The sequence below is a fragment of the Phaenicophaeus curvirostris genome, chromosome 9, assembly GCF_032191515.1.
Source record: "Phaenicophaeus curvirostris isolate KB17595 chromosome 9, BPBGC_Pcur_1.0, whole genome shotgun sequence".
Classification (NCBI taxonomy): Eukaryota; Metazoa; Chordata; class Aves; order Cuculiformes; family Cuculidae; genus Phaenicophaeus; species Phaenicophaeus curvirostris.
In genome coordinates this window covers 8,126,583-8,151,283 of record NC_091400.1, presented here as the reverse complement: position 1 = coordinate 8,151,283, position 24,701 = coordinate 8,126,583, and the positions used below count along the sequence as shown (strand labels likewise).

The 24,701-nt window shown below is 47.4% G+C and overlaps 2 protein-coding genes across 4 annotated transcripts in view; one reads left to right on the top strand and one right to left on the bottom strand.

Moving 5' to 3' along the window:
* The window catches only part of AFAP1L2 (actin filament associated protein 1 like 2), a 72,843-nt gene that overhangs the window by 38,023 nt on the left and 10,119 nt on the right, over nucleotides 1–24,701 (top strand). The window contains exons 2-10 of one of the 3 annotated variants that reach the window (XM_069863724.1): nucleotides 5,588–5,716; nucleotides 6,240–6,317; nucleotides 10,733–10,824; nucleotides 15,319–15,409; nucleotides 18,817–18,900; nucleotides 21,305–21,507; nucleotides 22,071–22,250; nucleotides 22,688–22,777; nucleotides 23,501–23,585. In XM_069863724.1, the coding sequence (XP_069719825.1) occupies nucleotides 5,588–5,716; nucleotides 6,240–6,317; nucleotides 10,733–10,824; nucleotides 15,319–15,409; nucleotides 18,817–18,900; nucleotides 21,305–21,507; nucleotides 22,071–22,250; nucleotides 22,688–22,777; nucleotides 23,501–23,585 (1,032 nt within the window). Of the gene's footprint in view, nucleotides 1–5,587; nucleotides 5,717–6,239; nucleotides 6,318–10,732; nucleotides 10,825–15,318; nucleotides 15,410–18,816; nucleotides 18,901–21,301; nucleotides 21,508–22,070; nucleotides 22,251–22,687; nucleotides 22,778–23,500; nucleotides 23,586–24,701 lie in introns of all 3 variants that reach the window. The other 2 variants (XM_069863726.1, XM_069863725.1) reach the window with 2 other exon arrangements.
* Nucleotides 3,330–24,701, bottom strand: part of NHLRC2 (NHL repeat containing 2) — a 267,757-nt gene continuing 246,385 nt past the window's right edge. The window contains exon 12 of the transcript XR_011337967.1: nucleotides 3,330–3,339. The gene's annotated coding sequence lies outside the window, so the exon portion shown is untranslated. The remainder of the gene's footprint in view (nucleotides 3,340–24,701) is intronic.

Here is a 24,701-nt window from a genome sequence, read left to right as displayed (position 1 = left end):
TCCAGCCTCCTTTCAGGGAGCTGTAGGGAGCAATGAGGTCTCCCCTCAGCCTCCTCCAGACTAAACAACCCTCAGTTCCCTAAGCTGTTGCCCACAAGATTTGTGCTCCAGACCCTTCTCCAGGTTCACTGTGTCCTTCCTTGTGTTATGTTCCCCTGTGTGCCCCAGCCTGTGGCATCCAGAGCAGGGCAGAGGAGCCATAACCACTGCAGAAGGGCCAACGCATCACTGTACCCTTTTATCTCCTGCTCCTCTCCAAGACCCTGAAAGCAGCAGAGAGGAGGGTTGGTGTGCCTGAGGAAGGATCTGCTTTGCTGTTCTGGAAGGCAGCCCTGCTTTGGGGTTCATCCAGCTGTTACAGCTGTCATCGTGCACACATCTGCCTTTCCTCACAGCTGGGGAGAATGGTCTTCTCTGGCCGTCATTGTGGGTGACTTTTCCCTCTTGCAAAGGCCGACTGTTACTGTAAAACTCCAAATTAGCCAAAGAGGGCTGGGCTGGGTCTTCCCGCTCCACTGACAGCGCTCGCTATTCAGCAGCCTGAATGCTGTCTCTGTGCCTGCCTGTCCTCTCTGCACACCCGTCAGCTGCCCCATTGATTTTACTCAGAGAGGGGAAAAAAAGACACCAGGGCAAGAAAGGACCTGCTTTCTGCCAGAGCAGCCCCTGGGGAATCCCAGTGCTGCCAGCCAGGGTGGGTTGGTTGGAAGTGGGGGCTGAAAGGCTGCAGTGGGGTGTCTTGTGTGAAGGAGACTCTCCAGAGAGGCTCAGGTACTTTGAGGTGCCCCTCAGGAGTCCCCTCTGCTCCTACAGCCTGATGGTTGCGTGAGTCATGATGCCGTTTGTAGTTTCGCTGTCTCTGGACTTTCTATGCTTTTTGGAGTGAAAAGCTTGGCATGCCACAGGCTGCAGGTATTTGCTGAGTGATGGAATCTGTGCTGTTTGGCAGTGGCTTGGCCCAGCCCCTTCTAGGAGGGGTGGCAGCGAAATTACCAAACCCAGATCCTGCTTTCGGCAGGAGCGTGGGAAATTTCCCAGCTCTTTGGGATCCAAGGAGGGGTGGTTTGGGAGTGAGATCTGCAGGATGGGACACAGGAAGGCTAAGTAGACTTCTGATCTGCTGGCAAATATACCTGTATCGATGGACAAATCACTTAATCTCTCTATGCCTTAGTTTCCTGTGAGCAAATGATCCTCCTTATCTTTCACCTCTCGTCTCGGAAGAGGAAAGAGTTTGTCTTCTAGTATGGCTTTTATTACAGTTCTTTGTTTGGTGGCTGGGGCCCCTTTACCTTGTTAAAATGAATAATTGAATTTAGATTAAATGATCTAATATAATCCTGCCCAGTGGTTACTAAAACACTTGAATGAAAGTTCATTCTGAGCCTGTCTTTCCATTTCCTCATAAGGCGAAGGCATGAAGTAATTAGATGTAGACATAGGTTGTTATTGTAGCACAATGACAAAGATCAGTGGTTATTGGTAGGAATGGCTTTTATAATCAAGTTTAATGGTCATTTACCTTTCAGTGACCTTAGTGTCAGGCAAAATTGGCAGCTCTTTTGCAAGGAATGTGCTTCCTCAATGGGGGCTTTGCGAGCTGCTGCATTTTTGGCTCTAGCTTCATATGAGCTTGGATAGACACTGCTGCAATGCAAAAGACTTTGTCTGCGAAGAAAGGCCATTGGCTCCTGCCAAAAGAAGCCCTTTTCAGTGCTATCCTACTGCTACTGAATTGCCATTGAAATCGATCGGTCGTGTCTCAAGCAATGCTTTGCTTATTACTGTAACCAAAGTTGTAGCCTTCAAACAGAGAGAGTCTGGTCAGAGGGCTGCCCAGGAGTCTCTGTAAAGGATTGCATTGTCTTGGAGTAGAAGGAGGGAGAACATCTCTCATCATCTGCTTGTGTGCATGCAAGAGGAGCTGGTAGTTCTGGCTGCAACCCCGTTTAAGTCCTTTTTGCAGCAGTAAAGAACTGGTATTTCTATACACGTTTAAGTTCAGTTCTTTCACTGATAGTCATCCTCCACTCATTGCAGATGCAAATCAGCCAATTTTTCTATTGATTATGATGATCCTACACCAGTCTCCATCACATGTTGCAAAATCTTTATGGTTTTATTCAGTAACTGATGGTACCTGTGGCCATGGAGAAGAGCAGAATGTGTGGCCATGCTTTCTAAGGAGATTGTATCTTAGTCATATCTTAGGGCTTGAAAGGACTGGATTTGGTAGAGGTATTCACTTGGCTCTGAGTCTTAATTCTTCCGGACGAATCTCAGCCTTGGAGGTTATCCCCTGTTTTCTATAAAGTAGGCTGAATTTTTGCAAGTGCTGTGGAGGTATTTATTTGAGGTGGTGCCAGAATGATCTGGCAGGCGTGTTCCTTGCGTCTGTAACTATTGCCCCACAGAGCAAGCCTAGCTACAGGAATCGTCTCTTTATGTGCTCTTATTTCTAAACTGCTAAGATAAGGAGAGCAAAACAATGAAGCGTGGAGGGAGATCCACTTGTTTCAGGCCACTTTGGGTAATAACTAATGTGGTTTTACCATAAGCATGTTCAATACGTCATCTTCATAGCGTGATAGGTCTTCAGCTTCCAGCATTCAAAATCCTGAGATGGTTTCGTGTACGTGGGCTCTCAACTGTTTCTAGTCCTCTTCACCTTCTGGGAACTGCTGTGATTCTTGCTTGCACAGAGGATCATATAGACCCCTATAGTATTAATTCTTTTTACTTGAATTTATTCCTCTGTTAAGTATTAGCTTGTTCTCCTTCTGATATGAGAGAATGAATGGTCACGTTTGTTCAAATTGCGGTTTATTTTTGCAGGTATCAGGTTTGAGTTGGGAATGTCCCAACTAAAATCAAACAGATGGTTGTGTAGAAGCACGTGGTTGATATGCTGCTTCTTGCTGAAGAAAAGCAAAATCAATCTCTCTTTAAGCCCTGAAGTCTGAACCCATTGAAGTCTGACAGAGTCTTTCTGTTGACCTCTGTGGCCCCAGGATCACATCCTAAATGAATTGCTTTGAGTCACTAGAAGCCTGAATTCAGCTTTGGTGGGCTGGAAAATGTAACCTACTGTATGGGCTGCACTATTCATAAGCGCTTGGCCCTGTGTGTGTGTTAGCTGTGGATGCCTGGGAGAAGAATAAAGTCATTTTCTGCAGCCGTGGGGGTGGAGAAGGGAATGGGAATTATACCCCCTTTCCTGCAAACCCTGTATCGTGATGCGGGCAGCTGTTGGGAGCTGACCTGCTTCTGAAGCTCTAAATTAAGGTTAGGTTTCTTTTGTGCTATTTCTTCTGATCTCATCCCTGACACATAAATGCCCTGTCCACCAGGAAATGACCTCAACTCAAATTTTCTGAAGTGGGCCACTGGAGCAGATGAGTGAGTGCAGCAAGGCTGTGATTTACCTCGATGGAGTTCCCTTAAACACAGAAGAAGCAGAGTCCTTGAAGCTTAAGAGAAGCCGGGATGAGTGCATTTGACACCAAATGCTCGCTATTGCTTGTTTACTATCAGTAGCATCTAATCTTGTTGTCAGCAAACTGTAAACTATTTGTTTCCTTGTAGCTTAAGAAAAAAAGCTCTTGTTTCTTGAAGTGATTCTTGCTTTCTCTGGGTGGCAGTGGGTTATAGGTGGGCGAAACAGCAGCTAGCAAAACCATTCAAGTCAATACAGGTGTTCTCTGTTCCCTGCTGGTCCTAAATCAGACCATAAGAGATTTAGTTTGGTATGGAGGGTATAAAGCAAAGTGTGAAGAACTATCAGCTGGTAGTCTTCTCTGGAGCTATTATTGATTGATCTGGAGTCGTTAGACTATTTCACAATGAAGATAGTGAAGATTGCTACAGTTTGAGAGCAGCAGAATGTTTTTCAATTAATGGCTTGAAACATAAAAATTTATAGTGTAATTTATGCTTTATTTACCAGTCTTCTAACGTGCGTTCACCTGAGGAAGAGCGGCCTAGTGATTAGAGATGGGGAGTGAGAAGGTGATGACTCTCTCCTGCTCCTACACAAATGTTCTTTGTGATCTTGGAGGTGGTAGTACTTCAACTAAGTACACTGCAGAGGCTTTGCCCTATGAAACCAAAAGATGAACACTTCTCTAGGTCATGGGTGTGTACCATGATGCATGTGGGTGCCACAGGCACACACAGCATGAAAATGCTGTAAGTGAAGGGAATGGAGTATTGTCGTGGTTAAATCATCTATATTTCATGTTCTTGGTGGTGTGCCCAGGAGTCACAGTCAGATATGTAGCCTGGTGCTGGCAAAGCCAAGCTCCGTTGCCCATCTCCCCTGAGCTCCATAGCATCGGGGAGCAATGGAGTGGGACCAGTGGGCCCTCAAGGTCCACCAGGTTCAGGCTGAACATCAGAAAAAAATTTTTCACAGAAAGCATCATCGGGCACTGGCAGAGGCTGCCCAGGGAGGTGGTTGAGTCACCATCTCTGGAGGTGTTTAAAAGATGGGTGGATGAGGTGCTCAGGGACATGGTTTAGTGATTGATAGGAATGGTTGGACTTGATGATCCTGGAGGTCTTTTCCAACCTAGTGATTCTGTGGGGCAGTGTGGAGGCCTCCAAAGGGGAGGAACAGCTCCAGCTGAGTTTTCCATGCTTTTCCCACACACCATCATTCTTGTGCAGCGCTTCCTCTCTCCACATAATACTCTGTTATTTCCTCCCTGGAAGGAGGTCCTGCTACTGCTGCTAATTAGCCCACGATAAACTTTGGAATGAACAAAAGCAAGCAATTAAACGCCTGTTGCTTCAGCGTGAACCCTGTCAGCAAAGTAATTTGTCGGTGGCAGAGCTGAGCAGCACTTCCTCAGAAGGAAAACAAACCTATTAGTCTGCCTTAGCCACCAGAGCTGGGGAGTGGTGTGGCCAGCAGCTTGCTGTGGTTAGGCAGGGATGTCTTAGGATACAACAAGTTTTCTGGAGATTGGCTGAGCTGCTGCTGAGTCTCAGGTCTTCTGTTCCATGTGGTACAATGATCTCGGTGGTTGCTACCCAAGCAAGATGACTGGAGAAGTTACTGAATTATGACTTATGTTTTTGAGGTTGTATTTTTGTCTCTTTTTGGGAGACACACATAAACATTTTCAGGTCATTGCAGGCAGAGAAATAAGGAGGAAGCTTGGAAAGAGGAAGCAAAAAGCAGGGTCTTTGGTAGATCCCAATCTAAAAGAGATTTGAGTGACGTTTGCCAGGACTCAAGATAAAAGTATCAAGGTCTTGCTAGCTGCTTTTGTGCAGTGTCAGCCCTAATGCTCAAAATCCCTCCAGGCTTCCCCCATTGAGCAAAAAGTCCTTTTGGAAATAAAATAGCATTTATGTGGGTTTTTATGGATATATCAACAGTCTAAGGGAAGTTGGAGACTTTTTGATTTTGAGGCCCACTTTCTTTTCAAAACTAGAGGGAAGTTCAAGTTGAGAAATGAAATATGAATTATTCTTGGGCAGAAAAATGCAAAGGATGTTGGAAAATACAGAATTAAAAGATGTCCTGTCTTGATGTGCCACCCAGCTGCTTTGCTAACTGTTGTCTCTGTTGCCGTTGTAGCTCTCGAGCAGCTGCTCACAGAACTTGAAGATTTTCTGAGGATACTGGACAAGGAGAACCTGAGCAGCACTGCTGTTGTGAAGAAGAGCTTCCTTTCCGACCTCCTGCGGGTCTACACCAAGTCCAGTGGTACGGGCAAGGAAAACTGAGGACATGGCTGTGGACTCTCATGGGAACTGCTACAGGGTCTTGAAGCAACATTTTCTTGGAGGTGGTGGGAAGGGGAGACATGAAAATTAGGAGGAGAAAATGAAGAGGAGATTATTTTTGCAGTGACCTCTAATTGTTTATGTAAAATTACTATAGTTATGTGTCCAGCTTCACAAGCAAAGGATTCCCAAGATTCCTGATACTTTCTGTTTTCCTTATTAAACCTTAAGTTTATTTAATCCACTTTGTAAGATACACAGGATGTACTGTTTGGCCAAGTTAATTTTTAAGTAGAAATTTTAACTTATGGAATTTCCTGAGTATAAAGCATTTAATTCTTTTTGCATTTTATTATTGCTTGGGTTTCTTTCTGCACGTTGCCTCTACCAACGTGCTCTCCCCAAAATGTACTCGGCAGACACGCTTTTTACATTTGTCTTTGTGCAGAAAACAACGTGAAAGCAGTGGGTTTGTAGGAGTTCACTTTTCCCTTTGATTGCAGGTGGCGATGAAGAATATATTTATATGAACAAAGTGACCATCCATAAACAGCAGGGTGACCAGGAGAAACAAGATAAAGGTAGGAGCTGAAGATTAATGGTTGCTTCGTATCTATGATGAGCGATGAAGGGATATGTGGCTAGAGTCTTGCTTTGCTGATGGAGGCCTCTCTGGCAGGTCTGAGGGCCAAGGCAGTTGGCGGTATGGAAGGACTTCCATTTGCATTACATTCCTTTGGAAATCCTGGTCCTTGCCAACACTGTGAGGTTATTCCTGGAAGTAACACTTTGGAGGATGTTATTTTGGTATAAAATACCTTCTAAGGCTTGTAGCTCAGTGCCTGAAATATTTAAGGAAGCCCTCATGTTTCCTTTGGCCACGAAACAAGTCACTTCTTTGAGACCATGAAAGCACGTGTCATCTTTAGCATGTTGTTCTGTGCTATCCTGGAGGGGCTGCATTGTCACGAGCTTGTGAGTGAGTTCCTGGGTGCAGCCTGTACCCTTGCCATCTGCATGGGCAAAGCACCTTCATCTCCTAGGGTATGTGACAGTTCTGTGATGTGCGAGCCAAGAAATTAAACCTAGATAAAATATTCATTTCCCATTTGGATTTCCCAGGTTTTGAATTTGTAACATCGCAAGGAACCTAATTCCCTAAAAATGTCCTTGATCTTTGAAGTTCGTCACAAAGGCTGGTTTTGATAATGGTGTGGAGTGAGATTATTACTGAAACACATCTCCTTAATCCACACATATTCAGAAGCTGACCCTACCCCAAAGTTTCCGATCCACATGGATGAGACAAGGGGCTGCATCAGTGCAGGCTACTGTCAATGTGCTGGTCCTGCAATAGTTGGAATAGCTCCACATCCAGAGCTTTGTTTTGGTTTTATTGTTTTGTGGTGAGTTTTTTGTTTGTCTGCTTTGTTTTGTGTTTGGTTTTTTTTAAACTACCTGCAGCTGAATTTAGGTTAACTTTAAATACCCTTGAAGGCAGGATGTCCTCCCAGATTACATGTGCAACCCCTCTGTGATCTCCAGACAAGTCTATCTGGGTGATGTTGTAATGCTCCGTAACAGGATTGCACAGCCTCCTGGTAGCTGAGCAGCAACAGAAGCATCTCTTTATATAAGTTCTTTTTTGGGTGGATAAAGCAAGGCTTGCACTGATGCTGAAAAGCAGGGTCAGATTTCAGACAATTTATTTTTAGAGCTGGTTCTTTTATTTCAGACTTTTCCCTATCAAGGCCATGAGCCTACCCACTCAGTCCCTCCTTGTGGGACCTGGCACTTCTCTCTTTCTCCGTTTTCAACAACGTTCGTATTCCAAGTAAAACTTCTGAGTTATTTGGAAATGCTGAAGTCAGTGAGACACATGGATGGGATCTTAGCCATAGCTGCAGCTGGGTGTGCAGCCCAGATCCTACTTCTCTAACTGCGTGGAGAGGTCTGTGCCTGCTTCATCGTGGTGGGACCTGAAGGCTCAGATTTAGTAGATGGAGGGGGCCATAGTTCCCACTGGGGCTAGGGGATTGATATGGATCTCCTCAGTGATTATGCAGCTGCCTTTACCCCTTTTATCCACTACAGCTCTATGCCCTTCACCAAAATTAAGTGGGATGATCATACTTTTGTGACTGAGATCAATGGGCCCTCTTACACCCTGCAGAGTTTCTTCACCACCATAGCTGTGCTTGGGTGTGTTTTACCAGCACAGGGTAAAATGATTTCTGAAGCGATAATACATCAGCTCTAAAAGTCCCTGCTCCAGACTTTAAAACATGCTATTTCTGCAAAATCTGTATTTCACTCACTACTTCCAGTTCCATTGACAAGGTTTTAAGCTGAACGGGTACACTGCTTTTGAGGTGCCTTTGAGTGAGTTCACTGCAGTGAGTGATGAAGGCACCATCATTTTCTTGATCTCATTTGCTTGAGAAACACAGCAATTCTCTACCCTGCAAGTGTATAGGGCTCTTTGGTGAGCCAAATGCCATCTCTGTCTGGAAGTCAGCGCAGAGGAATCGAGGTGCGGGAGTCTGGGAGGGTGGACTGATGCACAGTGTAAGGCTCCTGGTGGTGCACACTGAGGTCCTCTTAGACCAGCTACCAGGAGCAATTCACTTTTACAAAGGACAGAGAGCAGAGGTAAATAACAGTTTGTATAGCTGTGAATCAAAAACGGTGTTTAAAAGGCAGGTACGTAAACAGGTGCAGTTGGAGTTAATGATCTCTTAAGGTCTTTTCCAACCTTATTATTCTGTGAATTTTAGCAGGCTTTTTGTCTGGTTTTTTTTGCCTGGTTTTTCTTCCTCTTCTCTTCTAAATTCTCTCCAAATTCCAGGTTTTAGGGAGATATCTTTATCAGAAGAAACCTACGAAGTGTTAGTGCTTATCTAGGAAAAAAATACTCGTTCCCTCCCACCCCAGTAAGGCAACAGTCTGTGATAAGTGGTGCTGATGTGTGTAGCAGGAGAAGGAAGGGATGTGCACAGCGTGTGCTGTGTGGAATCTCCATACATCAAGCATGGATTAGGTGCTTGTCTCTATGTGCTGGGCTCATGTGCTGGGCACAGCAACCTCAGAACAGAAAACCCCATAACGTCTTCCAGGATGAAGGTTTAAGGGGTGGTTCTTCCTGCACTGAGCCTGGAAATCAAAGCTCCATTCCATCTTGCTCTGCTCCTCAGCTGGAGTACGTGGGTGTGTGTCCGTGGAGGTGGGCAGGTTTCCAGCAGGGTGAGGGTTGAGGCTGTGGGCTCTGTCCCATTCTCCAAGGTTGGGAGGAGGAGGAGGAACTGCTGGTACAGAAACCAAACAGCTTTTTCCTGGCACGGTGAGATTCCTTGGGATGATTGCTAGGTTTGCCGGAGAGTTGAGAACAGATGGCCACCACTTGCAAGGGGTTTGGCAGTGCTTTTTGCTGCTGCAATGATTTCTCTTCTGTGGAGCTGAGCATGGGAGGTTCTGCCTGACACAGGAGGATGTGAGTTGGCCTGTCTGTTTCTTTCTGCTAAAAGGCCCCTAGAAAGGTCCTTACGAAGACAACAGTTGAAGGCAGAGAAAATCCCTTCTTGAGGAACAGCTCATGGGGGCTTTAGGAAATCTCAGCCTTGCTTCTGGTGTTTCCATGATCAGCAACATCCTCAGCAGCTGCTGTTGATGGAACGTGTCTGCCCTGAGAGTACCATCTCTTTGGTCCATTACAGAAAAGGCACAACTTAAGGCTGTTTCCCCTCATCCTCTTCCTTCACCACAGTCCTCACATGCGATGTGTTTGGAGCTCTTGCACCATCAGGCTGGGAGCTGGCTGCAGCCTGGCAAGGCAGAGCTGTCATCGTGGCTTCCAAGGCCCAGACATGAACAAAGTAATGTGGTTTCCAGCTTCTATTTTTAAAGCCCAGAAATATGCATCAAAGTTCCTGCCCATGTCTTCTGAGCACAGTGTTGACCGCTGCTGGGCAGTGTGCGATGCCTTGGTGGCTTCTGTGTGTGCCCATGGAATGTGGCTGGAGGCTCAGCAGGTGGCTAACAGAGCTAGAGCATCAACTTGCTGCAGATTTGGGACTTAACTCCCTTTTAATTATTGGACTTGGAATATCTGAATACCTTAGCCTCATTTCTCCCACAGTATTTGGCAAGAGACACTCTGTAAAAGGGGACTTTCCCCTCTGCACAGCAGAAAGCCTTCAAAATCCTTCATTTTTCAACCATTTGATGCCTCACTCCCACTTGTTCCTGAGCATTGTGCTGCTTTGGAAGTCATGGGACTTGGGCGCTTCTTTGAGGCCACCCAAGAATTCTGTGGTGGGTGAAGAGGGACTGAACACAAGTTTTCTGAGCCTTTGACCCTCCAGCTACTGAATCACTCTGGAAAGTCAGATTTTCCAAGCAGCTGAATGCAGAGACAGGCGCATATCGCCAGGAGCAGTTCTGCTGCCATGTGCCCTTTCGCATGTTTGGCCCGGGCTGCTTCAAGAGCAACTCTTCCTTCAGCAGCAATTAAATTACAGTTCTTGGCTGGCTTTGATAAACTGCTGTGCGGCCCAGCTAGGCAGCCACCTTTGTGGGGAGCAGGGTGGGATTAGCTCCAGTTTTCTGGAAAGGGAGCAAAGGTGATGATAGCCATGATCCGTCTGCTTGCAGGAATCGGAGCTAGCAAGGACTATAGTGCTATGGATCCCCAGATACTGTGTAGTGCCTGCCCATGCTGCTTCTCAAGACCCTTCAAAGTTTCAGCAGAGGATTTGGGCTTCACAGTTTTCCATCCAGAAGGAAAACATGCCCCAAAACCAGAGGCCAGTTCTTCTGCTGGGTCTCCAAGTGTCACATTCCTGGGTATGGCCTGAAATCACACGGTGGCCCTGCAGCACTGCCTGTAATTGTCACTGTGCCTCCTACCAAAATAGCATCTTGCTGTTCCTGCACGGCCCTGGGTAGGGAGTGCTCTGCTGGAAAATACCATCAGTGTCCTTGTGTTTCTGTTTTGTAGTGCTGGACCGAAAAAACTCCTTGACCAATGGAGACTCAGGACTGCATTCGTCCCCTCCGCAGAAGAGCCTGCCAGACCTGCCCCCTCCAAAGGTATGTTTTGTAAATCCTTTGCTTTACACTGTGTTGCCCTCAGCCTTCGGATCTAAAACCCTGCAGCCTTCACTTTTATTAAGTACTGCGCAGCACAGGTAAATGGAGACACCTCTGTGTGTGTTTTAGTGAGACAAATAGTCCCGGTGAGCTTTATTTAGAAAACTAAAAAGAAAATTAAAAATATTTAACTAGAGGCTCCCTGTTATACAAGTTTCCAACTACACATTTGGTCTTCACCTCACTTGGAGTACTGTGTTCAGGTCAACACAGGAAAGACGTAGATCTGTTGGAGTGAGGCCAGAGGAGACCACAAAAATGGTCCAAGGGCTGGAGCACCTCCCATGTGAGGACAGGCTGAGAAAGTTGGAGTTGTTCAGCCTGGAGGAGAAGAGGCTCTGGGAAGACCTTATAGCAGCCTTTCAGTACATGAAGAAGGCCTGTAGGAAAGATGGGGAGGGGCTCTTTATCAAGGAGTGTAGTGATAGGATGATGGGGAATGGTTTGAAGCTGAAAGGAGAGAGATTTAGATTAGATGTTAGGAAGAAATGTTTTCCTGTGAGGGTGGTGAGGCACTGGCACAGGTTGCACAGAGAAGTCATGGATGCCCCATCCCTGGAGGTGTTGAAGGCCAGGTTGAGGCTTTGAGCAGCCTGATCCAGTGGGAGGTGTTGGACCCATGGGAGGCCTGACCCATGGCATGGGGTTGGAACTGGATGGTCTTTAAGGTCCGTTCCAACCCAAACTATTCTAGGATGCACAAAGGCTGCAGGTTGGTGTGTGGTTGGTGGCCCAGGCAGAGTGGCCATGCTCTGGAGTGGCTGGACATCCCCAAACCCCTGTGGTTCCCAAAGCTTATGCACAGGTGGAGCAGGCAGCCATGGGAGCCTTGGGCTTCCTGTGTGTCTGCAGGAGCACTGTGGAAAATTGGCTGTGTTCCCTACTAGGGAAACCCGCACCCATCGCGTGGCAATCCAGGCTCAAAGAAGGAAGACAACTGGGGTTTCCCGAAGAAACAAAGATGAGGATGGCTCTTAAATGTTGCTTTGGAAATATCCCCTGAAAGAAGCTATGCCCCGGCTACTGGCATGAACTTACAAAAGCCAGAAGTCCTTCAGCTTTGAGGCAGTGGGGCTATCCCAGGGTCTCCCTCGCTGGTAAAGCCTTGCATGGTTTGGCTCTTAGCAGGTGAGATCAGGTTTACTTCCAGTTGAAGTGGCTGGTGGTGCCTGTGCCCGGACCTGCCAGGCATTGTGCCAGTTGTACAGCCCACAGGTCTGTGAGGAGGAGTGGCCAGCACTGGAGACTTTTTTTTCTAGGGTGGTTGTAAATCTGGTCAGAGTTCAACACCATCAGCTTCCAGTGGGATTTGGTCTCCATGCCAGCAAGCCAGACCAGGTGTCCTCGAGAGTCACAGGTCATCCTTGAGACTTACCCTGGATGTTGCTATTTGCTGCTTAATCTGACATGGGAATGGTTGTAGCTTGGATTTTGGGATGTGAAAGGAAAGGAGGGCAGGGAGTGTGCATGGAGGGAGTTGTGGAGAAAGACAGGATGGTGCATCCAAAAGCCACAGAGGAAGATCTGCTCCTTTTGCCAGGAAGTAGGATGTGGCATGAGGCTGCAGGAATTCTGTCCAGAAGGGACTGTGTGGCTCAGCTGGAGGAGCCAGCAAACCCTTGGATGCAGTGTGGTTGCCTGCTCAGAGCTGCTCCAGCCCCGGAGGAGCTCTGCGCATGCAGCTGGCTGGGGATGTGAGGCTGGAGCTGGAGTCAGCTGGGAGCAGCAGCCAGAGCAGGAATTGCTGTCTGGCTTGTGCTGGTGGCTGTGGCAGGGATGTGGGCAGGAAGATAGTAGTGTGGTGGAACGAAGGCATGACTAGGGAAGCGGCAGCTGGGTGTTCCCAAGGCATCTCTACTTGTGCTTGGTGCAGCCCTGCTTTCTGACAGGGCAATCGGGAAGTTACATGAAGGAATTGGAAAATAATTATCTTGGATGTTAGCTGAAAAAAGATACCTAAGCCTTCCATCTTCTTCCAGGCTTGTGCTGGGAACCTTCTCCCACCTGCTTACTACTTGAGCCAAACTCTTGGATAAAGCAATCAAGTAGCTCCTCGCTGTGCACATCTGAGTGTCAGCAAGCTGTTGGCAGCAAAGATATCTGAGCATACGTCAAGGAGTGGGGCTGGGGAGGGCTTTAATGTGGTCCCAGTTACTGTAGTTTGGTGATGTTAAGGCACCCTGTGATGTTGCTCTACACTTGACTTTTGAGGTGCAGAAGAAATTTGGTGTTTGAGATCTGCACAGCAGATTGTTCCTGACATTCACTGACATCAGCAGTCAATGGGCAACTCAACAGGGGTGACCCAGCTGGATCCCACAAATTTCTTCGGACTTGTCCCAGAGTAACCTGTAAACAATGAGTCCTGCAGACTGTGGCTGAGACATCGATGACCTTTCATCTGCAGTAGCTCTGGCAGCTCTGCCACTTTCCACAGCCGTCCAGTGAGAAAGTCACACGGTGCGGATGCAGATGCCCAAAATGGTTTTATTTGCATGCTCCATTGTGCCATAATTCAGCAGGCAAATGTTCTGTGAGGACCAGCCTGGGTTAGATAATGCAGCATGTACTCTTTGACTTAACTAGAGACAAAACAACTCCACGCCTTTAGGGAAAGAGAAGAGTCAAAAATAGCTTCTGGGGCAGCTGAGGTGCAGTCCCACCTAGTCCCTGTTGGCTTCCATTGTCTTTAGAGAGCAAAACAAAGCAGCCCTCACCCCTTCTCTGACACTTTTGGGATGATATCAAATAAACCCACAGCATTTCTTTGTGTAGGCAATTTGTTTATGGTTGTAGCACAATGCGAGCTGGCTACATGCAGGAGGCCACCCCAGATGGCAGGCGATTGCAGACACATTCCTGGCCAGGGAAGGGATTAAGTGAAGCTTTGGAGTGGCTGGGTTTGGTTTTATTTCTTTAATTTAACACATTAGGACAAGTTCCTAAACCTTTAAGTGTTTGGAGGCAAGTGTTTCTCGGCAGTGTCCTACGTGGCTCTGGAAAGCAAGTTCAGAGTTTGCTCACAGCATCTGGCAGACCAGTGTAGGAAGGAGTTTTCATCCAAGACACTTGAGAAGTTTGTGAGGTTGGCAGAGTCCAGGGCCGCTTGCCCACGTGGGAGCAGGGGAGTGGGATTTCAGCTGATGGGGTCAGGGCGCCAAGGTCCCACAGGCTCAGCCACATCCACCTTCGTGGCCAGTTTTTCCCAAATAATCTTTTCCCTCCAAGCTCCCTTTCTGCTTCTGGGTAGCAGTATCTGCTGGTGAAGTATCCAGGGCAGGATGGGCAGCTTTGAACCTGCCTGTAACAATGATGGCATGACCTGCAAAGGGTCATCCTGCCTTAGACCGCCCAGCTGGTCCCTCTTCTCCAGGCCACTAGGAGCTCTTCCACACGCCCTCCTGGGAGGAGTGAATGCCTGTCCAGGATTTGCACAGGTCTCAGTCAGAAACAGTGTGAGCTGGACCATATCATTGTCAGATGACTCGAGGCTGTGCGACCTGGATGAGGAGCGGGGAAACCTCACTGAGGAATGGAGGATGCTACTGTTGGGTTGTGATGGGAGAGAGGGGATGCCACGTATTTTGGGAAGAGCATAAGCTGTGGGCTCATCTCCAGCTCCACTGTCTCACATTTAGCAGCCATGTGAATTATTTGAAAAGTAAAAAGCTAGATTCTTAGATTCCCCCCTTCATGTGTTGGTATTTCTTAAGGATCAAGGCACTGTTGTTCCTGCCAGCCCTTGCTTGTGTTTAGGGAGGGGTTTGGCAGGCACCACAGGGATTTTCCAGCACTTGGACTCTTTTCAAAGGCTTATTTTCCATCAGGGTTGTTTATCCATTTCCTTCATTTTTTTTGCTCAAAGCACAATTAATGATTCCTGATACAGTTCCTAAAGCAGGGATTTTTAGCTGTTGGTTTGCTGTCAGTCAGAGACTTGGAGGTGCAACCAGTGACTACTTAATCTACGTTTTTCAGTGTAAAGCCATGATTGCACCAAATGTCTGCACTTCTGGTTCCGTGTTAAGGTTATGAATAGCACAGAGGACCGTTCCCAGTTACGATGAGTCACTTGGGGAGGGTTGGTGCAGCAGGCAGAAGTGCCAGTTCATGATAAGGCCAATGGTTTGCAATCACTGCCTTTGAGGAAAACTGTGAGTTGATATTCCCAAGGCTTTCAGCAATATGAAAGAAAATAACATTTATGATACAATCATACAGTGATTTCAAAGAACTCCTTACTGTTTGAGCTAACAGCACACCAAAAACCCTCTGCAGTCTTTTTCTTCCTCCTCATCTCAACCAGTTTACGTGAAAATCCTGGTGTACACATTTAAAAGATCTGCTAAGATGCACTTTATTGCTGAAAAACAAAAAATACCACATTGTTTTCAAGCATCTGGTCTTACCTTCTTTTGTTTATCTATTCTGCAGATTCTTGAAACAAAACAACCTCCGGTCCCCAAGATCGAGTCCCCAGAGGGATATTACGAAGAGGCTGAGCCATACGATGTCTCTGTAAATGGTACATCACAGCTGACTGTCTGGGGGACTTCATGTGGGAGATGGAGGGCTTGAGGTTTATGAGAACCAGTAAATGAAAATGCAGCCATTTCTTACAGCTTGTGTGAAAAACATGTATTTTGATGCTGGCCACACTCCATATTGTAGCTCTAAGGGTAGTTGGCAAGAAAAGGCTAAAAAGGCTCAAAGTTTTAAGTTTCCTGTAGAAGGAAATAGTATGACTGAGTTAACATAACATCACTGTAAAATATTATAAATCACTGTGGGTTCTTTTTGTCTTGATGGTTTTCTGGAAGGGAGGCTGTAGTCAAACACAGGTTTCTGTTGAGGAGTGAGTGGTGAAGCTGTGGTGGCTAGCATTCATGTCCCTAGTGCTCTAATCGTCCCTCTGGGGCTCAAAATCCCTGACTCTTGGTCTGTTAGATGTGATAACCATTTTTATAATTGGCTCTTTATTCAGCTGTGTCTCTTGTGGCAGTTTAACCTACTGTTAACTTGATTTAAAAGGCACACTTCACGTGAGGGGACAGTATGTGGGTTCCCTCTGCACACACTGCCAGGGTGAACACCTCCCAGCAATGTCGTTAGTGGAGCCACCACTACGTGTCACCTGTGGGCTCCCCATCCCTTTGGGAGGTGACTGCTGAACGCAGGCTGAGCTCCCAGACATATTGATGTATCCTTCTTTCAGTGAACATCTTTCATGAGAGATTACCTTCCTCTGATCTGATAACAGAGCTGATCTTCTCATCGCTACATAATCCATTTAAGCCTAAATGAGAGAGATTCTATTGCTGTCCTGCAGATCCCTGCTCATCAGCCTCTGTTGCAGCAGAGTGGGGTGCAATGACGTGTGTGCCATGGGGCAGAGCTGGACAGGAAGAGTGGAGACGAGTGACAGTTAAGGGTAAAAGTTTGGGATCTAAACCTTTGGCTGTTCAATCTGAGCTGCTTATGAGAGAAACAGTCCTTTCCAGCTCCAATGTGCTCCACTGTGGGCTTTGAGGCTTGCTGGCAGGGGCAGCATCAGCGGTGCCACTGCCTGAAGTGACTGGGGGTTGATGTACCTGATCAGCCCTCACTGTGTGAGCGCACCTTGCTTGCTTGGACAGCTCGTAGCTCAGGGTGGATTGCTGTTCTCATCAAGCCCTAGGAGTGCTAAACAAAAAAGGGAGACACAGAAAGATCTTTGTTTCCCTGAACCATACTGTTTTGGCTGCAGCCAAATTAAAGTGGTGAACGGGAAGATCACGCCCAGCCCAGGTGGGAAAAGGTGCAGACTCACCACGACTGGGGTGAAACATGCTGTTTGGTGCAGAGGAGAGGTCCCCCAAGCTCAACCCGTACAGTCAGGTGCCAGCTTAGTTTTGCTGAGCTCTGGTTTGTTTGGCTGAGGGGAGGGCTGGGATGCACAGGGGTTGAAGCCCTCCTGCAGCCACTACAGCCTTGTCCCTGCAGGGGATTTCTAGCTGCCTGCACTGTAAGATAAATGGACTTTTTTTCCCCCTGATGCACACTGGGGAAGAAGATGATGCGCTGAGAGCTGTAGCATGTAAAGACATGCACGAGATTAGCTGGAGCCTGGCCATGGATCTGTCTGCTGGGAAACCCAGGTTATGTTATCCAGGCAGCTTCATAAACTCATGTCTCGTTCAGAACCCTGGCTGGCAGGAGTGATAAGCACACACCCAGCTTAAACCTCCGCTTTGCCTTGGCAACCTGCTGCTCAAAAATGCAAATACACCCACCACCTACTGAAATCCAGGCGAGTCAGATGCCTAAGGAAGAGACATCAGAGCCCTGCAAGCATGGTTGAAAAGGAGAAAAACCCATATGATGGGAGCACTGTCAAAACGGAGCAGTCTGCTATGAATAGCTGGTTGACTAGCAGGTTTGGTGTCATACTGAGCAGTATCACAGCAGTAAGCAGGGATAAGAGCCTATGAAGCAAGCTGAGATAGGGTGTGCAAGTCCAGGCAGTCCCTCGCCACCGAGGTGTGCGGTGTCTTTGCTTCTTGTGACTGCCCAACCACCGGTCCTCTTGACAGGCCCCAGCAGGTCTCTTCTTCTGCACAAATCACCTGGTGTGCTCTAACACTGATGGTTTTTACGGTGGTTTGTGTGAGAAGGAAGGTGGCATCGTGTCACCAAGAATCTCTGTGCTTGATGAGGTGCCTTGAGATGAGCAGGGAGGGATGTGGAGCAGCAGGTATGTGGCACGTGGAAGCTGGGGAGTGCTCAGGAGAGGCTGAAGCATGGCACACCATGTAGAGGGTAGGTCAGGCAGTGATGCTGGTGAAGCTGCTGGTGCCCTGGTTTGCTTCGAGATCAAGCTCCAAATCCCATAGCACATGGGGCGAACCTGCAGGTCTTGGTCCTGCTCATTGATTCAGTGAGTACAAAGCTGGGCTTCTCATCCCCTTTTCTTGCTCTTGCCGTATCAGATGGTAATAGGACCCTGTACCTTTCCTGTATGGAGTGGCGCTCATTGCTAGCAGCTGCCTTGAGACCTTGGTGTGACTGCTGTTGCTAAAGAGCATTCTGGACATGGGTTTGCCCTGGCCAAAGGTGCTAAAGTCTGACCCAGTAACCCCACAATCTCTCTGTGCTCACCCCTCTGTCCCCACAAGCTGGGTAGGGACAGGGCTGGCAGTCCAGGGAGCTTCTGGTGGTGTTTCTGACAGAATTACAGCACAAGCCTTGGAAGACACCCATGCGCCTCCAAATAGGGCGTAGTGAGTTGAAACAAAAATAGGAACATCACTAAAATTAGTGGGTGCACTGCCAAGAAAGGACATCAAAGCAAGCCTCCAGATGGGCTGGGAAGATAGAGGCTTCGTGCAGCATCAGAGGTGGGACTGTGAGGCACTCTAACAAACCGTGGGTGAATTAATTAAAATGAAGTGGGCGGGCAAAGCTGCTGGGTCTCAGGGTCCCTCTTTCATCAGAAGGATTCCTGCCTCTCCGCTGGGGATGCCTCTGCCTTTCATTTTCCAGCTTCGGCAAATGCTGCTGCTTGCCGTTCCTCCTGGGCTGAAGTGTGTTAAACTGTTATCGGCCTCGGCTGGGTTTGCATAATTGAAGGATTCAATAAGAAATGGAGCGAGAATGAACGGGACAACCTGCCTGCCAACCGAGCAGTAATTATTCTGGCTGAAACAGCTCATCCACCCTGGCTGATTTTAATTATGATGACAATGATTCTGATTTAAAGGGAATTTCCTTGTTTGAGAGGACAGGTGGAAAATGTTGTCCATGTTTGAAGTCTCACCATACGTTGTGGTCCTCTGTCAGCAGTGGGGACGGCTGAGCGTGGAGCACAAGGCTTGAGACGGCCTTGTTCTCTGCATTTGCTTATCTGTGGCTTTTTCTCTTTGTCTCCCTTTCTCTTTCCTTTTGACTATGCAGGTCTTTTTGGTAGGCTTGCTGCGGCTGGACCCAGGCCAGGGTTGCAGGTTACTGAGGGCGTTATTTATGCCACAATAACGATGGGTATGGCATGTTTTCCAAACCTGAAGTGCCTTGTTTTAAAAACAAAACACAAAACTCAGTTGTGGAAAAGACAATCAGATGCCTCCCCCTAATATTGCCCATTACATGCATGGAGGATAACCACCTCTCCCCTCTCTCTGCCCATGCTGGATGCCACGAGGTGGCATTTATTGTGCCTTTCCTTGTGCTCAAGATGGCAATGAAGAGAACTTCCCTAGCCTTTATTCCTCTGGTTCTGGCAGCTGATGTGTAGCTGCTCTGTACAGCTAATGCTGGCTGTATTGATGAGTAGCCGTTCAGTGAATATTGTGGGTGCTCTGCTTAGGCAGAGGCAGCTCTGATGTGTGGAGGCTGGAGGCTCCTGCATTGTGGTATTGATTTGGCTGCCTGGGATGGGAGGCCATGGGAAAACAGACAGGAAAACAGAGGTGGATCTAGATAAGGACATCCCAGAACCTGGCTGTCACTGATATCACCTCAATGAGGTGCTCCTAGTTGAACCTACCAGTAGATGGAAAGGGAGACCTTGTACTGAAGTGCCCGAGCTGTATGACCTGGGGTCCAGTGAGACCTGGTAGTGGTGACAGTGTTGTCTCAAGTCACCCAAGCAAGGTGACCCAGCTTGCCAGCTACACAGCCTGGAAAATGCTTTTCCATCATGAGCCTGTAGCAGTGTCACCAGCCCAGCAATGGCTGCAGCTCTTCATCAGAGAAGAGCTTATCTCATGAGGCACTTGTTGTTGCTGTTGGCTCACAAAAGGAGCTCCCACTGAGAGCATGGAAGAAAGGTATTATTCCTCCAGGAGAAAGGAGGCAGCCTGAGGCTAACACCTCGGTGAGGGGCACCTGAGACACCCAGAAGGGGCAAAAGGGATGGTTAGCAATAGCCCGTAGTTGATAAGGAGGGAGATTTAGAAGCTGAGGTTCCCTTAAGCATCGTTTTTCCTGTGTAAGGAAGAGTCCCTAGCAGTGCAGAGGTTCAGCTTCTTGGTATTTCTAGGGAAAAGGAACCTTGTTACTTCTGCTCCACCTAATTTTCTGCCCAGGTGCCTATGGACAAGGTCCACATCTGCATGGTGGTAAAGCATGGGGCTAATGTGTTCCCACAAAACATGGACTGTGTGCTAGGTTGAGGGTATGGAGCTGGTGAGCCCGTAGTGTGCTGGCAGCACCATTCAGAGACTCGGCTTTCCAATAAGTGTGTTTAACTGGTGCAGCTTTGATCACTTAAGGGATGTTACAGAGTGAGGTTTTACTAGGGATGAGGCTGTAGCTTTGCTGCCTCTCAGTCCCTTTTATTTTAAGAATAAATAAACCCAACTTAAAAAATTTTCTTTAGTGAAGTTTCTAGTGCCTTTTTTTCCCCCTTTCCAGCTGCTTTTCCTCTTTTTATTTTGCACTGATCCAATAACGTTACTTTTACGTAATGACATTAAGATTTGATGAGAATAAAAATTAGATTAAATTCTGGTGAGAGAAACCTAACAATATTCTTCTGTGCTGTTTAGTAGGATAAATATGCAAAACCCTGCACAGATGCTGCCCAAATCTTACCATCTTGCTATGTCAGCTTACCTTGCAAATAAGAGCCGTACTGTAAACACCAGCAGAGCATTGCAAATTCCCTTGGAGTCAGTGGGAACGTTTTCGTTGTTTGTGATGAAACTGGTTACAACTGTTCCATATCAGTTGAAAATCCCAATAACCTACAATACATTTGAGCTGGGTATTGAAAATCCCAACTCCTCCTAATAAAATAACAATCTATTTAAGGATGAGCATGAAAAACATGTTTACTGTTATTTACAGCTGCCACATATGACTAGTTCTTGCTGCTGCAGCAGTGTGTTACTTCAAACCCCCTTGCTGTCTCTTAGATGCTGAGTAGAGAGAGAGACCTGTTAGCCCGGAGAGGGCAAGTGGAATGGCATCTCAAATACAATAGATCATTGCTTGCTGCATGGCCTCGCAAATACCATTTTTATTTCTGACATTCAGAGGACAAGGGCTGATTGTAGCTTGCTGTTGCCTTAAAAACTGTGAGTGTTTGGCTTGAAGTGGGAATCAGAAAAAACGTCTTTGAGGGGAAAGGAAAAAACAGAAAACATCAGAAAACGTCTAAGGGAATGTTCTTGAATCTGTGGTCAACTGAGAAGTGTCTTTTGAGTGTTTTCTAACTGAGACTATTAGGCACGAAACTTTTCAGTGAGATTCATATTGGGCTTGAAAGAAAAAAAGGATCCGTGGGGGTTATTTTCCTATTGATTGTGCTTCTGTAGGAAAGCCTCAAAAGACACACCCCTCTGCTGAAAGCTTTTGCATGTGTGAGCATGGCTGAGGCAAGCAATAGGCTCAGAGTTGTCCTAATATATTTAATGATAGAGCTTTGCTTTTGTTATAGAAGATGGTGAAGCCGTTAGTAGTTCCTATGAATCTTACGATGAAGAAGAGAGCAGCAAAGGCAAGTCAGCAACCCATCAGTGGCCGTCCACAGAGGCCACCATCGAGCTGATGAAGGACGCCCGCATCTGTGCATTCCTGTGGAGGAAGAAGTGGCTGGGACAGTGGGCAAAACAGCTCTGTGTTATCAAGGACACCAGGTTGCTGGTGGGTAGATACTCCACTCTCTGCCTAAAATGACCTGGTTTTGAGCTGTGAAGGGCCACCTCAGGCCATGTCCACTCTATGGCAAAACCATAGCACCTCTAGAAGTGGCACTTCAAAAACTATGTCCCAGAGATTTGAGGCTTTCAATCCATTTTCAGAAGGGACGTGAGTCTGGGAATTCTGTGGGGGAAGGCACAAGGACACATTTGTGGCCGAAATCCCAAAATGCCTAGAGATGCTTTTTGGAGAAACCTTTTGAGGTGGTTAAGCAGAAGGGATGCTTATTCAAGTGGCTAACCATGTACTTGACCCACTAGCCCTATCTGTGAGAGGTATTTCAGACTATATAGGCATGTATGTAGATGTATGTGCATCTCTGTACATACAGACGTGTCCTGTGTGTAGCATGTGTGGACATTGCAGCCTTCTAGATGTATAGGACCTTCTTCTATCAGTGCACTTCATGTGTGTGGTTGCACTGAGCCACTTCTGGATTTCATGCTCAGTGAGTGAGAGGGAAAGCTCCTCAGCCTCTTACCTACCCTCCCATCTTCTCTCCTCAGTGCTACAAGAGCTCCAAAGACCACAGCCCTCAGCTCGACGTGAATTTGCTGGGCTGCACTGTCATTCACAAGGAAAAGCAAGTGAGGAAGAAAGAGCACAAGCTGAAGATCATCCCCATGAACGCAGATGTCATTGTGCTGGGGCTGCAGAGCAAAGACCAGGCAGAGCAATGGCTCAGGGTCAGTAGCACCTTTCGGTTTGCCCTGCTGGTGTTCCCATGCTTCAACCCTGGGTTTGCTGGGAGACCATATCTTATCTCAGTCCTAGGCTTGCATACATCTTCATGTCCAAGAATAGCTTCTTCCTGCAGCTCTCTGCTGCCTTCTTCATGTAGGAGGCCACAGAGGGACCTCCCAGCCCAGCTACTGCAGCATGAGGGATGTTGGGGGTGGAGAAGAGGGTGCCTACATGAAGTGACTGAAGATGTAGGAAGGTGTGGTCCTTTCCCTGAGATGGCAGCAGCAACTTGCTGCAACACCAGGGAAGTCCCAGGGGTCACAGGGAGCATAAACCGTGATGTCCCAGGGTGCTGTGGTTTTTTCTGTCCTGGGTGGGGGAGAAGTATTGATCCCATTACTGCAGCGCTCTCACAGGCTATGGCCTCCCCTCTGTGCAGGTAATCCAGGAGACCAGTGGTCTGCTCTGCGAAGGAGGTAGTGAAGGCAACCAGTACATCCCAGATTCACAGCGACTCAGTTACCCAAAGGTATTTCTTGTCTCTACAGAGAGAACTAGGACTTAGGCTTTTCTACCTTGTTCCTTTAATAAATAATAGTGCAGTAATTTTATCTGAGCAAAGACTGGTATGAGCGTAACCTCACTGAAAGGGAGAATTATTAAAACCATTTTCATCCTCCTTTGCAGTCCTGATTTTGTTGCTACATCTTTCCCCAAAACTGACTGAGTATTGGGCTCTTCTCCATACAAGGCAACAGCTCTATCTCATCCAACAGGGTAGTTGTGCTCAACAGGAGCTTTGGAAGGGACTGGCACAGCTTGCCCAGAGAAGTTGTTGATGCCCCATACCTGGAGATCATAGAATCATAGAATCACCAGGTTGGAAAAGACCCTCCAGATCATCGAGTCCAACCAGTCCTATCAATCACTAACCCATGCCCCGTAGCACCTCGTCCACCCATCCCTTAAACACCTGCAGGAAAGGTGACTCGACCACCTCCCTGGGCAGCCTGTTCCAGTGCCCAATGACCCTTTCCATGAATGTTCAAGATGTTCAAGGGTGGTTTGTGTGCTGGATTTGCCCATGCTGGGCTCAGAAACAACAGTATGAGTGGGTGGAGGGTGTCTGTGTGAAAGCATCTGCTACAGAGCTCTTAATTTAGAAGGGCAGGAAAAGGCACTCGTGGATGGTGCTGGCTGGAGGAATGGGTCATGTGCATCTGTGGAACTTGTGTCTGGTATTTGTTGACAGGTGGAGGTATCTGAGAGGTACTCTGCAGCCTCTGAGAGTGGGAGCAGCACGGACGGTCACCCAGAGATGGCAGAGATAAAAGATGGTAAAACTTCACTCTGGGAATGAGGGAGAAACCAGGCCACTGACCTTGCGTGTGTGGCGAGGGTTTGTGTCTCCTGCCACCACCACCCCAAACTGACCTGATGCAGGTTGAAAGCTGTGCGTGAAGTCACCATCTGTGAATTTGATTTCATTGCTTTTATTCAGTAATGAAGTGACAGGTTGAGTGGATGTTGGGATTTCTCAGCAGTTGCAGTGTTAGGATAGGGCGTGAGAAACCTGGTATGATACTTGCCATACCACAGATCCTGCATGACTCTGGGAAAGTCATTTTGGGACAGTTTGAGATGGCGTAAATCCAATCGAAATTACTTTCCTCAGAGATCTCTGCAGAAAAGTTGGAGTACCTGTGTGAAATGGTGAGCTGTCTCCCATGGGAGAGTTACACATTCACAGCAGGACATCCAACTTTGGGCTTTAAGCTCAATTCTCCATCTATAAGATGAGTCTGGTAAGAATGTTATAAAAGGAGGTGCTCTGTTAAAAGAGTGGTGGGACCCATCTACATGTTGGAGAGAGAGAAAGAGAAATCCATGCTGAGAACTTGCTGGAGTCACCCAACAGATGGAGCTCTGCTTCTCAGTCCCTTCATGTTAGGACTTCATAGTTTTCTTATGCTAGAGAGAAAGAATACCTGGCCTGAGAACATTCAGCTGGGTTTGTTAGGATTCCCTCATGATTCCATAGTCACAGCCGTATTCACGCACTGACTGATGCGCTCAGAGGGGAAAATGCTGAAGAGCCCTTTTGGGAATAAGCTTTCTCCCTCTCCACCCTGGGTCCCTCTTTTAGAAAGGAAAAGACTTGAAGGCCATAAATATTTATGGGTAATGATTTTTAATTCAATTTTTGTAGTGTAAGAAAGCGAGAGGAGGTTGTCACCTACCCAGCAAGACTTGTGCAAACAGCCTTCTCCTAGCTCCTGCAGCAGCTGGTGTTTGGTCAGCACTAATGCAAGTTTAAAGCCATGTAGATTAAGTGTTACAGGCACGTGACTTAATGAGATGACTTATGCTGCTTGCTCATCATCTCCCTGGGCTTTGGACTATCACTGCCTGGCCCTGAGTCGCAGGTTTGCCCTCTGCAAGGGATGTGTGTG